The sequence below is a fragment of the Falco biarmicus genome, chromosome 7 (assembly GCF_023638135.1).
Source record: "Falco biarmicus isolate bFalBia1 chromosome 7, bFalBia1.pri, whole genome shotgun sequence".
NCBI lineage: Eukaryota > Metazoa > Chordata > Aves > Falconiformes > Falconidae > Falco > Falco biarmicus.
The window spans coordinates 31,613,987-31,629,266 of record NC_079294.1 but is presented as its reverse complement, the minus strand read 5'-3'; the positions used below and the strand labels follow the sequence as shown (position 1 = coordinate 31,629,266).

The window sequence follows — 15,280 nt, the reverse complement described above, 5'->3', positions numbered from 1 at the left end:
TGTTTCAGATGGAGTGCTGCAATTTTGCATCATTAAGGCAAAATGAGGAATACTTCCATCAAGTGTCACACAGGACTCTCCCACTCTGGCCATTCTGATAGACCCATATTTAAAAACCTTTGTAGTTAACTTTTTTTTTTAAATAGAAAACAGTCACTCTCTTCATTGCTTAACAGTTTGAAAGAAAAGGCTCTTTCAAGCCTTCACTCAGAACTTCAGTCTTATGATTAGATCAGGCATATGCAATTGCTTCAGAACAGCTACGGAAACTAGAAATTGAGCTAAGTGTCAATCAGTTGTAGTCTACTGATCTGATTAGAGGCCTTCACAAATGTTTGATGACGATTGCAAATAACAGCCAAGCAGATAGGAATGATGCAATACCCAACAGTTTTGGGGTCAGCTCTCGTACAGGAATAGAGAAACAAGAACATCTGTAAATACGGTATTAAAAATATTATAGTCCACAGCCAAAAAGGCAAGGATAGCAGTCGTACTTTTAAGGAGTGCGTCCATGTGGTTCCTTCCTGTGGTTCCTTAGGGTGTTGCTGAATGTGCTCCAGTGCTAGTTTGTTGTAAGTCTCATTGATTTCAAAGACATAATAAAAAGCTGCAGCACTCGCTAACAAGTACAACCCCACACCAATCCATCCCATCCTCTGGCGGAAGTTCATCATTCTCCATGCTCTGCACCTGGAACAAAAGGCAACATATACATTCAGTACAGTTTGGCGAAAGGGACACAGATGAAGCTTGGTGTTTGTAAGTTAACTTTTATAACTTTCCATTACGCATTAGTAAAAAGAGCGCACACACATTTTTGAAGACCCAAGTTCTCTCTACATCAGAGAAAACCATACTATTAGCCTGTTGTTGGCACAGTGGTAATTACATACAATGCTCCAGCAGTGGCTCTGGCTAGTTTAGGGCCTGCTAGCTATCAAGTTATACCAGGCTATACTCAAGTACTGTGTGAACAAAACAAATTACGAATTAGGTAAGTTACCCTATCTGCCCTCGGTGTCTCTTGCTGCAGGATGAGGATAATAAAAGACTTTTTATAAACACAGAAAGTTTGTAAAGTTCTTCGAAATCCGCAAGACAAAGATGCTACTAGCCAGCCAATAACAGGAGCATCACTGCTTGTCTGTGGTGTAGCAACACTCAGTTTTATTAAGCTCTAGCTAAGTGCCCATCTATGAACCATACAAACAGATGTTTTTGATTTGAACGCGAGAAGATAAGTACTGAAGGTATGCATTCGTACACATGTGTTTGCACACATGAAGATACTATAAGCATGTTACTTGCACCTAACTGTATTTGTGCTCTACCTGTGTCAACAGTTGCAGTATGCCTTCTGGAGGAAAAGAGATGAACATCTGTACTAGTAACTGACTCAGTGCAGAACAAACCAGACACCAATCAAATGGCATTTTTCAGAAGAAGTACAAATTACTGAAGCACCACAGACACTACTGGGCTTGATTTCAGCTGCTTTAAGATCTCCAGCTAGCCGTATGGGTGTAGGTGACCTGAAACACTCTTCCAACTAGTCACAAACACTGTAGCTGAAGCGCTTCTGCTCACACCAAGAAGTAATCACCAACTTCCCTCAAAATAGCCCTTGGGCAGGGCAGAGAGAACCGCTGCATCACTGCAGCTGGTTAGTTCTTCTAACAAATACGCTTTTTCAGATGGTTGCAGTTTTACCTTTCCTACCTTTTTTAAGAGAGGGGCAAAATTAATTTATGCAATACTATTTTAAGAAGCTATTTCAGGCTTTAAAAAAAACTAGGCAGAAATGCCTATTTAACGCATACAGAACAATAATTATTAAGTATCAGAGAGAACCATTAATTGATAAAAAAATCACTACACCTTTCTAAATCCCCCTTCCTGAGGCCAAACTAATCTGTGTTATTAGCAATCTCAAAAGGCTTCCTGATTTTCCACATCTGAAGGATATCCTCAATCCTGACCTGACAGAATGTGATCAGGATAGCCCTGCAGAAGTGGTTCTGGCCCTCACACTGCTGCATTTATGGTGGCTAAGAGTCAAACATATAGTGACAGTAAATACTTGAGAATGCCATTAATTATGCCTGTGTCAGTTATTTGTTGTTTAGCTTATCCTTCCATATCACATAACAGTATGTTTCCCTTTAATACACTGGCTTAATACTTTTAGTAGGACAATGGAAATACTTGTGTAAGAAGTTGTTGATCCAGTGGGTAAGATTTCCAGACGCCGTGTTTACCCAACGGCTAAGTCACTGTCCGTTCTTTCCAGTACTTGGGCATTTTAGAGATGGCTAACAAGTAGTCACCTTCAAATAAAATAAAACTTCAAAAGGAACGCACATATTGAAAGTACAAACACTATTACAAACCGCAGCAGATTTAAGATTATAAACATTAGTTGTTTTCTCTCCTGCCCTTGCTAGGCAGCAGCAGCCAGAAGAGGAGCCTCAGCTACGGGTTACACCGAAAGAGGCCGAGATAACGCAGAGAGATTTCTCGTTACTTTCCGTCTCAAGACACTATTTTTACTGGCAGCTCTCGGAAATACCCGCAACGGTCGTCAGAGTCATCCACCCCCGTTCCGCGGGTGCTTCGGGACTCTTCCCCCGCAGCAGGGCGCGCTAAACGGCTGCCGACGTCGCCCACAGCCCCCAGTCCCCCAAGCGCCGGACCCGCGCTCCGCTGCGAGACAAGCTCCGCCGCAACGCGACGGCTCCTTCACTGACGCCGGCAGCCCCTTACCTCCCTCTGGTGGAGAAGGAGGGAGCGGGAGGGCGACGGCAGGCGGCCCGCTCCCCTCAGCCCGCGCCGCCGCGCCGGGACGCGGAGGGGCCCACCGGCCCGCCGCGCCGCTGCCGGCCCGCTGCCATCGCCGCCCGGCCACCGCTCCGGAACCGCGGCACTTCCGGCATGGGGAGAACTACTTCCGGTGCGCGCCGTCTGCATCCGAGCCGGGGCGGGGCTGAGCTGGGGCGGGTTGGCCGGCAGCCATCTTGGCTCGGGCCCGCGCCCCTCTGTGGCGTGGTTGGCCTCGCCCAAAATGGCGGCGGCGGCTCCGCGGCGTTGTTCGTCACCCTTAGTCACCCTCCGGTTACTGGCGGCACGGCTGTGGCTGCCGGCCCCCAGCCGCCGTCGCTTGAGCGCTAGTGCTGCTTCGTGTGGTGGCGGGGGCGCGCAGCGCTGGCCCCAGCATGCCTTGGCGGGCAGGCCTCTGTCCCGGCTGGGCTTGCACTGCCTCTTCGAGGGCATTGCCCAGGCACCTGAGGAGAAAAGAAATTTAACAGGCGCGCTGTTAGCCGATAAACAGTTGGCTGTGTTAGCCAGGTGCAATGCGTTGAAGGCAATAAAATGGCGACTGATTATGTTGTGGAACACTCTCCCAACAGCTGATACATATGTACATAAAAACCAGTATATATTTATAGGTAAACCTGTCTTACTGGCTTATTTCTATTAAATTAAATTATTAGGAAATACAGTACTAAGAAAAAGTCTTCACTAAACCCAAAAGATTACCTAAATTGACCAAAAAAATACCTGATTTGGTCAGATGTACGCAGTCACTAGTGTGCATCACAGTGATCTTTGGAAGGGTTACTTGTGCGGAAGGTGTTTCAACTTGTCTGAATTCAGCAACTGTTTAACATACACTTCCTGTGCTAGTTAAAAGAATTCTCTAGCTGCATAGCATTATACATAAAATGGAAACTTTTTACTGTGTTGTTGTAACCCCGGGATCATATTGCTGCTGGGAACTGCTGTAACTTCTTACTGAACTGCTTCACAAATTGAATCAACTATGAGCAAGATGGATTTCAGATCCATTTGATTTGTCAAAACCATGACTATTAACTGTCTGTTAGCATTGAAATGACTGACTCATTGGCAGTCAGCACTGAATTCTGTGCTCTGTAGAGAAACAGTGGTGGCCACAACTGACATGCATCCAGCTATAGTTAAAAAGAAGGCTAAAAGATAATTTAAAAGGGTGTGTCAAATAAATGAAAGGTGCTAAAGCAGTGACAGCTTTGTTTGGGTGTAAAAAAATACAGACATGAAGTATTTTCTGCCGTTTTTCTTGGGGGATGTAGCAGGATGAGGCAGTATATCAAAGCTGCTGCAAAATTAGATTTCTGATGGCTTATCCTGCTACGTTTGTTGTTTCAATGAAAAATGTTAGAAAAGAGTGTTTTGGATTATATTCAGGACAGTGAATGACTAAATGCACAATGCTGCAGATATCATTAGAGAAAAATGACACTGTTGAGAGCCCAGAAGAGTCAGAAATAAGTTCCGTGGCACAGAGCAACTTCACCTTAAGACTTGTACTTTGGTTGGTTTTTTGCTTTGATGGTCATCCAACTAATTGCTCCTTGCCCACTGTGGGGACACTAGATGGTGCTCAACACCACAGGCAAAGCCAACCTTTCGAGGCCCGGTGAAACCCTGACTCAGTTCAGAAGTTCCGCACTTCAGTTGAGTGAAGATTTCATGATCTTTCATGAAGTTTAAATAAACTGTTAGTGTAGTTCTGATGAAAGATGTAGGTATGAATAACTGTACAGCTAATTATCCCTGGGACACTGCTCTTGACTAAATGCCATTCTTCCCCTTCTTACAGGTGGTGAGGTCCCAGTTGATCTAGAAGTGAATATAGCTCCTGGATAGCTGACAAACCTACTCAAGTATGGCTTTATTGCATTTTCTTATATTGGGGTTAGAAGTAATGATAGGAAATGGAATAGCCACCACATAGAGCCTACTTCTTTTAAAATACTAACCTAGATGTCAAGGAGAAGGGTTTCAGTCAGAATTAATACATGACTGTGAATATATTGCTTGGCAGTGGATACACATGCTTAGTGTAAAGCCAGCAGTTTCACTTCAGATTCTGAAGAAAAAGGAGTGAAATGTGGGGCATATTCCTCCTACTTAACAAGTCTGTCCTCTGAAGGGCTGGAGTTGGAAAGGGAGGATGGTTTAGGATTTAACCTGCTTGGTTTAAGGGTCTTTTATTCTGTATTAATCGCAGGCCTGAAATTATGTTTATGAAAAGAAAGATCTAAAAAATTTGTGGAGTTCTTATAGCAAACACAAGCTGTCTTTGAAAGACAGAGTGATTTGTAGTATCTTTGGTCTAGATCTCAATTTGCATAGATTCAGTGTTATGCTTAACCTTTGGCAATAGTATAGGAAGGGACACAGCAAATTCCTCAGCTGAAGGTTTGTTTGGGTCTTTTTAGCAGCAGCCTTTGTGGGGGAAAAATAATATCAAAATTAGTGGAACAAGAAGCAACTATTCTCACCTTTAGAGGGGTTTCAAGCTAAATTCCAATCACCAGGGCTGGTAACAATAAGGGGGCAATAGCTCATACTTTCCATATTGAAATGGGCACACCCCCCTGGTGAGACCCAAAAGGGTAATACTCAGTTTGCGAACAGGAGGAGAAGTCAGAAGTCTGATGAATCAAAAGGAATTAACATTTAATGTTCAGGCCTAGAATTAGAGGGTTAATAATGGGATTTTTAACGTTAAAATAAGTGTTTCACTTAGTTTTGACATGCAAGTTATTGTTGGGATTACTGGGTTTATTTTGAAGGCAAAACACAAAGCATCAGGAGCAGTGAGCGCTGGCTGTTCCATAAAGGGCAGGAGCCAAGCATGATAACACAGGTGATAGGACAGAGCCTCACTGCCAGAACCCATTCTCACACCACCCAAGCAAAGCAAGCAGGGCACACCAGATTCAGCCGAGAGTCCAGGTCATCAGGCAAGTAACGAGGTAGGTCCAAGGTCAAGCTGGGAAGGCAGCCCACAGGTTACAGTCGGGCCTAGCAAGGATAACTAGGGTCAGACATAACCTAGTGATTGCCAGGCAGGTCCATACTGATAAGAAAAGACTGAGGTCAAGCTAGGAAGTCAGCCTGTAAGCCTGGATCCAGATGAACGTGGCTAGATATAGGCACAGCTGAACTGGAGATCCCTACTCCTACATTTGGAGTTTGGGCTGAAGGCCTAGGGCTCAGATTAAATGGGGCTCCTGAGGCCATGGCTGAGGAGCACATGAGGCTTGTTAGGGTTATTAGGTCCTGACAAAGTACACAGGACATGTGAGGGCTTGACAGTAGGAAATAGAAGGGTTAGTTGTAATCTTTGTGTCAAACAAAGTTTTCATAACTTAGTATTAAAGGAAGATCTTCACTAAGCTTAGATTTTGGCCAAAATACAAGAGCAAAGGTAGAAGACCTAAGATACTTACCAAACCAAAATTAATTTGGCTTCTAAATGGAAGACAGAAGCTGAAGGACAGAACGCACCATGCATTCTTTGTGTAGATGAAGATTTACCATAGTCATAGGTAGGTTCTCATTATTGATAAGTAACCAAGAAGTGAAAATCTAATTACAGAAACGTTTCTTTCAAGACAGTACATGCCCTCCACTTTTTCAGACACCGATTTTTTGATTCATCAAGAATACCACATTCCTAGATTATTTTTTTCCATCTTAATCCTTTTAGACTAACTCTTGGCTAGAGATCTGGGATCCATACAGAGTCCATATGTGTTGGGATTCCAAGAAAAAAATTGGTGTAGGGGAGGAGAACGGCATGAGCCTATGTGCTGGTGCTCTGATGATCATACCTAACCTTAACCTTGAGAGTCTTTGACTAGTTTTAAGGTAGGGCTAAGCTTCTGAGGCTTAGCTCCTTGAAAATGCTCACTTGCTGGCTTGAGGAGGAAGGCAACTGACAGGAAGACTTTCTTCAGACCCAAATAGGCTCCCATCTCTTCCTTGTACTCAAACGGTAGGGCACAGAAGAGCAAACTGAAGAACTGCTGCTTTGATTGGGGAAAGAAAACACATGTGGAAACCCAAGCCTCATGTGGCATCTGCCTTTAGCTCCAGATGGGCAAACTCCCTTATGTGTTCAAGAAGAGTTAGTGCTGTGTCTATGAAGAAATACAAAAGGGAAAGGTTTTCCAGTGAATCTTAAGTAACACACCCGAAAAACTGAGGAGGCATATTGGGAAAAAAGAATGCCTTTAGGGTTGGGTTTTTTTGGTGTTTTTTTTTTTTTTTCTCAAAACAATGTTTATAGTGCTCATGTGAATTTTTATCAGTGAGTGAATGAATGCCCAGTGTTTTCGCAGCTTGTAGCAGTTTTGTTTAGTTGCTGTGAATTTCATAGTATCCTGTTTTGGTGTAATAGCTTGTTTTGATCAGTTTTTTATCTTACATTTTTTGTGAATCAGAAGCATTAGTTTCCCTCAGCTTCAATTTCATATGCTTTATTTCAGATTTTATGAATTCTTGTTTTGTATAACTTCTTAGGAAAGTAAGGCTACAGTCTTCTGGTTCCTTTTTTGTTTTCTTGTTTTGTTTTGTTGTTGTTGGATCGTTATTTTGCCTTTACTGTTGTCTTTCTTTGAACTTCTCTGTTGGAAATGTGTTTTCTTACAGGGGGTAGCACATCAATATTTTGGGAGCATATAAGACACTTCTATATGTTGGCATTTTTATATTTTATTTCTTCTCATTTCGAATTGAAATATGATGTTTGTATGTTTTGGCTACACTGACTACATGAAGCAGAGGTATTCACTGAGCTGTGTAATCCATGGTGATCTTTTCCTCCTTTGACTTACTTACCATACTTTGAAATGTTGGGACCTTAAATTACCTTGATCTTTAATTCTCTGTTCCTGAAATTCTGCTCTACTTTTTGTTTCTTAGCAGCAGCCACATCTGAGTTAAGCTTCAGGCAATCCTGTTATCCAGGTTCTCCAAATAGCAGCCATACTTTGTTCTTGGTTCTAAAAATATTTACCATATTTCCAACAAATTTTTTGATACTTACAAGTTGAACAGCTATCTCATTACCCCAAATATCTACAGTACACATCTGCCAAAGCTAGAATTACACACTATTACCCTTTGTCAGAGTGCCTCTAAAGAACAGAGTCTTTTATGAAGAAGGTCTTTGGCATTTTAGACTGAACTTTTAGACTTTGTTACGACGCTTCTTGTTCTTTAGTTACCACTGAGTATAAGCTTCATGTCTGTGCTGTCTGCGGTCAAAATAATTCTGGCAGGAAAGAGGTAAAATCTTTGCTTTTACCTTCTGTTTTCAGCCAATTACAAAGTGGCCTCAAAGTTTAGCAAGAGCTGACAAAACATAGTAAAAGAATGCCAGCAGAGATGATGATTGAATATTTCTTTCCATGGCATTTATTTAAACAGAGGACAAATACAATTTATGAAGAAGCAATGCAGGTATTGATCTCACAGCTCCGGCAGTATGACCCAGCATTGTACTGATCTAGAAGGAGAGCTATCCTGCAGAATTTTGGTCAAGCAGTTTTCAGTTATAAACTGCATTTCAGCAAAAGCATTATTCATTGGAGTTTATTGATTTTTAACTAAATCTCCACAAATAATATACAACAAAAAGTCATTTCCAAAGCTGGCATTAAACTTCTGAGAAATCTGCTTTTTCATCATTTCAGCTAAAATCTGAATAGTCTGCTCATACTACCAGAAAGGAGCAGTTATTGAATTTCCATGCTGAGTTTGCTGCTGCTGACGTGTTTGTTCATGTAAACAAGTGAACTGAAAAGTCACCCATTTAAAAAAGAAAAACAGGTTCACAACCAGGGGTCTGCAGGCTGTGAAAATGCTGGCTTTGGTCAGCTGGCCTAAAAGTTATTTTTCAACCATCAGCAGAAAAAAAAAAAGTAAAAAAAACCAAACCCAAAAAACCTTTCTCAAGGTCACTTATTAGCGATATGCACTGTCCCTCCTTCCCTCCATGTACATATTCCAAGAGAAACATCTGACCACCCAAGGGAGTGACAGCTCTGTCCTTGTGAGAGGAGGCTGTAATGACGCGCCTGCTTTTTTTTATTATTTTTCACTAATTATCTTCTGTACTACCTTTGTGAAGCAAGTCAGTAATACCATAGAATGACTTTAAAGAGATTTAGTTATTTTCTTTTCTGAGATTCCCAGTTCCCACGCTGTGCCTATCTTGCTTAGACTGTGAACTGTGTGCAGTAGGGGATATCTATATTTAGACTTTCCTGAAGCACAACTTTTACTAAACAAACACAGAGTGAACACAGTTTGGATTAGGCCTTTTCCCACGTTCAAAGAACCCCAGCTTTTTTGCACAGATCAAGATAGAAGTTTGGTGGTGGTAGAGAAGATATAGTTTGGGATTTGCTAAATCTAAGCTTTCATTAAAAAAAAATAATTGTTACGTACATGTGTGTGTCATTTTGTAGGAACGTCTCCCCTGTGTCCTGTTAGAGCTTAGGTATTAGCACATAGTTAGCCACTTCTGAGATGTACTGGAAGAGTCATGCGTGTCAGACATCCATCCATATGATGTGAGGACTGATAGGTTCTTAGTTACCTAAATGTTTGCATACATTATAAAAAAAACAGAACTCCCACTTTCCTACAGAGGTATCAGTGTCTCCCTTTTTCCATCACTTAAATTCATTCTGTTCTTAAAAGCTTTATTATTTCTCATTCTCTAGAGTACTTCAATCACCTAGTATTTAGCCGTTTCATAACATTTTATTATTTGAAGATTTTATTATTTGAAGATTTGAAGGTTTGTCTCTCAACCATCATCTTATGTGGTTTTATTTTCAGAACTGTTCTACGTATTCTGTGCCTATTCTTAAACTCCACAGTTTAGGTTTTGCATGTAAATAATGGAAAGGATTGTGTTGGGCACTTGAGAGTGACTGGTGCTTCATAACATCACACAGTCAGTCCCATTTATTGATGGTATTTATTTAGTCTAACCAAACTGATAGCTTATGCTCTTCTAGTAAACTCCACATTTCAGTTGCCTGTAGAGCTGCCCACTGGGTACAACGGGTGTCCCTTACAGTTCTCCCATTTTTTGGTCTCAGTATTCCTTCAGAGTCCCTAAAGAAATAAAATCTAAGCCTGGATGAATAAAAGACTTGTCTGAGGCAATGGAAAATCATTGTCAGAGGCAGGCTGAACGGCAAAAGTTAATCCTAGCATCAGACCTGGAGAGCACCTAGTTACTCATTCAAGTGTACACTGAGAGCTGTCAGCTCAACTGAAAGGCCAGCATCTGGGTGGGGGGCTCTCGTATAAATTTCATCAACTGGAAGTAGATCTTCATCCTCTTCTGTAGGGAGGGCTCGTTGTTACAGACTTTTGTGGAAGATAAAAACCAGTTCACTGTAGTCATGAAGCTTTTAAGTACTCACCTAGCCCTTACCTGAATTTGTTTTTTTCTGAAGCCCATGCTAGAGGTCTGTACCAGAAGTGGGCACAGAGACCCAGAATGACTGAAGCATTTGAATGGTGCTGTTAACAGCAGATGATGGTTACTCGCAAAGGGAGAATTTAATTAATTTATTAGTAAGTGATATTTGCATAAACATGTGCATTACAAAATGTGCATTAACAGAAGCACATTAATCAGTATTTGCAAATCTTTAAAATAAAAGGTTTTCTATATTTGTTCCTTACTGTGAGGAGTTTGTAAGCTGCTCCTCTTATCACAGCTACATGAAATTACATTTCAGGCAGTAATACCTACATCATGTTCTGTCATAAAGTTCCAAGTGAATATTTAAATGTCTCCATCTTAGCACACTTACTACCACATGAGCACTTGGGCTGTTGCAAAGGAGCACATGGCAGAAGGTAAGAACAAGAGGCAGTTTTTTGGGGAGACCGCTTCTCTAAACAGCAATGCCTGATTTACTTGACTGTAAAATGAAAGTTTGATTTCTAGCTAGCGAGGCAAATCCTCCTGTGCAGTCCCTATGGAAAACAGGTCATTTAGAGAAATGAAGCTGGGCCAAATCAGCCACTGGGGGGGCCTCTCTCCCATGAGCCGCTACCGGAACCCTACAGTGGCTGGCTGAAGTTTGTCTCTTGACTTGTTAACCTTTGTGATTTTGAACAGAAAAATCAGAAATAAGCTTTTATTCCCAAGTACTAACTTTCACTGGTTTATCATTTAAAAGCTGCTGATCTACAGTACCTTCATTAAAGTTTCCAGGCAGCAGCTGAGATTAGAATGTGTTTTGCCAGAAGTTAGGCAAAAAACAACCATAAACTGGAGAAGCTCTACTTCGCTCAGACATGTCCTTTAGTGAACCACTGTGAAAAGAAGTCATATCTGGCCTCTTTATGAATCTTGCAGTAATGAATCAGTTGTAGATACAGCAGAGACCTGAGGAAATGGTATCCCACAATGCTTCTCATGCCTTTATAGCTGCCTCACTGGTGATTACTAGTCCCAGATGCTGTGCGGCATCAGGACTCTTTAACTTTGAGTCTCTCAAAGGCAAGAAGCGGCAGTGAAACACATGCGTGGCGTTTTCATGCTCCCTCCCACCTACAGCCTCATTCCAGCGTGCTGCGTTAGCACAGGACCCGACTTGGCAGTTTGACCAAATGGAAAAAGAGGAGCCCTGCCCTGATATGGAAGGCTCAGCCCTTCCACCTGCCCATCTGCAGCAAAGTAACACCTGTCCTGTAATAATAAGAAATAAAAATAATATGTAAAAATCTTAAACTATAGGCAGTGAAAATTACCTTCTTCTTTCCATTCATTGCAAAAGATCCTATCATGACTTTTGCCAGGTGTTGAGAAAATTGCTCTTAATCATTCACTGAGAAAATACACTTTGATAACTAACAAATGAATGGAGATACCTCATCTTATTCTAAAATGAACTTTGATGGAATTTCACTAAAAAAGCGTCAAGCCTTGTTGAAACCCCTCTATTTGTTGAAAGGGTTAGAAGACAAGGTGTGAGAAATTCCAGCTCAACAAGGGAAACCTGCTTTGACCTGTAAATCTGAAGCTAAGATGAAGAGGAAGATAGTTCTGATTGCTGGAGGGCTCAAGATCTTAATCAACCCTCACCCCTTAATTAGCATGAAGCAGCTCATGAGTTGCAGTTTATAGCACTGGGCCACAAAAGTCACAGGAATGGTCAACTTGCTCCTGATCAGAAATTGGGTAAACGTTACCCTGGGGCTTCATGTGGTCACAGGTTTGGCTTTGCCTGAACTGGCTCTGCAATGTAAACAGAGGATTATAATTTATTTAGCAACATTGTGTAGCAAAACGCAGTACAGTGGCACAGCAGATGAGATGTTATTTCCCACACCTGAAATTTTTCAATGGTTAAAGATGAAAAAAAAGGTAGTTTAAAATAAAGGAATTTACCAGCTTTCTCCTTCCTGAGGTTGAATCTGGTCTCTGATACGTGTCATTCAAGTTTGTCTATTTTGAAGCAAAGCAAATTCCTCCTTTGTAGCTCCTGTGCTTCATTTCTGCAGGAGCCAAGAATGTTCAACACCTTTGATAACCTGCTTTCCCATATCTGGAATGAAATTCATAAATCTTTCTGCTCTTCAGACTGTGTTTTAGATTGGTCTGAAACCAGGACTTTTCTTAAAGAAAAAACATTCAGAAAGAAGTCATTTAGGAAGATGGCTTCAATAATGTCATGTTTCAAGACATTCGTATTCCATTCTGATGCAAATATAAATTTTGAGCTTAATATACTGATGCAAATTTTAATAGTCTAAAATAAGTCCAGTGAAATGATAGTGAAATAAAGCACTAATATTAGCAAAATAAAACACTTCGAAATAGGAAACCCAGATCAATTTGTTTCAGGATTCTTACTTGATTTTGATAATGTTTGATCAAGTCTGTATTTGCACCTTTGAGTTACAAATTTTCCTGAAGTGTTTAAATATCAGTGTAACATTCTGCAGCAGGAATCATGCTATCAAAACATGTTTACTAATTCTAGTTACATTAATGAATTGTTTATAACATATCAGTGGCAAATAATGTAAGATGAAGGAGAAAAATATTTATTTCTCAAAGCCACCACAAATGGAGAAGAAGTACTATTTATATACATTGTCAAAAGACATTGGTATAAGCTCTTTGCAGGTGATTCCACTCCCCACCTACTTTCTAATATACTCTTGGTTTAGGATTACCTCATCGTTCATGTAAATAACGACAGGAATGTAAAATGGCTCTACCTACTCACTAGGTCAATGACCTCTTTCATATTTCTTAAGGTTTTCCCCCTTAGTTCCTTCGAATGGACGCTTCTAATGCCTTTTTGATACTCTGCTGAAGTTATTAAACCACGTTTGTTGTGGCACTGTGAGTCAGCACAACAGTTTCAGCTGCACGGGACTTCAGGCGTGGTTCACAGAAAGCACCATCACAGCGGCAGCATGCCAGTTCGGGACTGCAGGTACTGCCAACCACTCTATGAAAGACATAATTATTATAAAAGCTACACTTTTAGTTCCCAGAGAGACAGAGAAAAACATTCAGGCTGGGTACGCTCATTTCAGATGAAGGGGAGAAGCAAAGATGGGAAAATTACACTTGCGCTGTGAGATACCACAGTAATTCAGGCTGAAACATTCTTCCTCTGAAATGATGCACAGAACAGCTGCCTCAGTGTTTCAGAATGCACTGCCCAAAAAATCGGAATGCCAGCTCATGCTGGCATCGCCTGCCTTTTCCTGCCTCCTGCAAAACCGTCAAGGAATAGCTGTTGATGAAATTTATGTTAAATCCTTACAGACACATGCCAAATGCTGGAAGAAGGAAGCTAACATGCTTTTGCAGTGAAAGCTCTTATTTACAGGAACCTTTTTGCTGTGAAATATGTACACCTTTATACTGAACTACGAGTTTTAGTATCTCTAATAGAAATACAAGTAGCGGTATAATCGGTGCTTCCTTTGGAAAGCAAATGGAGATGGCTCATCGACAGGCCTCCCAGCCGGAGTGCACTGGGCGCCTCCGGCCCCCCTGGCCTGGTGAGCATGGTGGGACACACGGTGGGACACACGGTGGGACCCGCGCCGGCGGCAGCCGAGCAGGCAGCCCCTTGTTGGGGGGGGGGGGGGGGGGGGGGGGGGGGCGGGGGGGCACGGGACCCTCCCCGCGGGTTCCTCTCGCGGAGCAGAGGCGGGAGCTGCCACCCGCTGTCGCCTGGAACCGTTTAAATCTCCCAGGGACAGCATCTCCCTGGTTTTTGATGCGGACAGCCGAGCCCGCTTTTTTTCCTTTCTCTAGGCTGCCGCTTTCTGTGCGAGGCAGCGGGGCGGGGCGGCGCGGGTCCCCTCGGCGGTCGGCCCCGGGCCCTCGGCCCTGCAGCGGCTCCGGCAAGGGCCGGAGGATGCCCCCGTCGTGCCGCCGGTGGGCAAGAGCCGCAGGGGAGAGCGGCAAAGGCGGCGCAAACACCGGCCCGAGCCCAGCCCGGGCGCCGTGACCCCGGCGGGGCAGAGGCCGCGCGGCACAGCCCGCCGCTAGCCGGCCATCCCGAAGGGGGCACGGTCTCTTTAAGGCGGCGGCGCGGCCCGGCCGCCCCCTGCTGGCGGCGGCAGGCGGGCGGGCGGGCGAGGTCCCTCGGTGCGAGCGGGGCCGCGGCGGCGGGCGTGTCCTGTAGTCGCTCGCCCGCCCCTGTGCGGTGGGCTGGCAGCGGGGAGAGGCGGGGACGAACCGGAGGAGGAGGAGGAAGTGGAGGCGGCTGCGAATAGCGGCCAAATGGGGAGCTGAGCGGCTGCAGTAGCACGGCAGCCGCGCAGCAGCAGCAGCAGCGGGCGGGCGGGCAAGGAGGCGAGAGCTTGGCGGCGGGGTCCGTGCGGGCGGCGGCGGCCCGGGAGAGGGGCGGCGGGGCGCTGAGGCGGGTGTTGCTCGGCGGGCGGCAGCGGCACGCTGGCTCGGCTGGCCGCTTTGCGGCTGGCAGCGGGCGGGCTGGCGGGCGTAGCGGCTTCCCCGCCGGCAGAAGCGCCTTCTCCGCCGGCCGCGGTGAGCTGCCTGCCGGTGCGGGACAAGGCCTGCCGGGGGCTGCACGCCGCTGGCCGCCGGCGGCGGAGGCTGCGCCTGGCTCGGTTCAGCGGCGCAGGGCGGGAGGGCGGAGAGTAGCGCCGGCGTCCTCCGCGGGGAACCGACTGATGTTCCTTTCTCTTCTCTTCTTAAAGCCGTTGCTTCGCAGGCGCCGAGTGCGAGCGGTAGCCGCGCTGCCCCCGCCGCCCCAGGCTGTTCCCCCTCCTCGCGGGGCGGCCGCCGCCTCTCCGGGCCGGCACCATGCAGACCTTCCTGAAGGGGAAGCGGGTGGGTTACTGGCTGAGCGAGAAGAAGATCAGGAAGCTGAATTTCCAGGCCTTCGCCGAGCTGTGCCGGTAAGGAGGCGGC

The 15,280-nt window shown here is 44.4% G+C and overlaps 2 protein-coding genes across 4 annotated transcripts in view; one reads left to right on the top strand and one right to left on the bottom strand.

Annotated features, from left to right (window-relative positions):
- Positions 1 to 227: 227 nt before the first annotated feature.
- On the bottom strand, positions 228 to 691 carry LYSET (lysosomal enzyme trafficking factor). Its single transcript, XM_056345530.1, has one exon. The coding sequence runs from the start codon at positions 675 to 677 to the stop codon at positions 282 to 284; it is 396 nt and encodes a 131-aa protein (XP_056201505.1). The 5' UTR covers positions 678 to 691; the 3' UTR covers positions 228 to 281.
- A 13,881-nt stretch (positions 692 to 14,572) lies between these two features.
- Positions 14,573 to 15,280, top strand: part of ITPK1 (inositol-tetrakisphosphate 1-kinase) — a 150,023-nt gene continuing 149,315 nt past the window's right edge. For 2 of the 3 annotated variants that reach the window (XM_056347492.1, XM_056347489.1), the window contains exons 1-2: positions 14,573 to 14,720; positions 15,067 to 15,267. In XM_056347492.1, coding sequence (XP_056203467.1) covers positions 15,173 to 15,267 — 95 coding nt within the window. In that variant the 5' untranslated portion in view covers positions 14,573 to 14,720; positions 15,067 to 15,172. The remainder of the gene's footprint in view (positions 14,721 to 15,066; positions 15,268 to 15,280) is intronic. The other variant, XM_056347491.1, reaches the window with a different exon arrangement.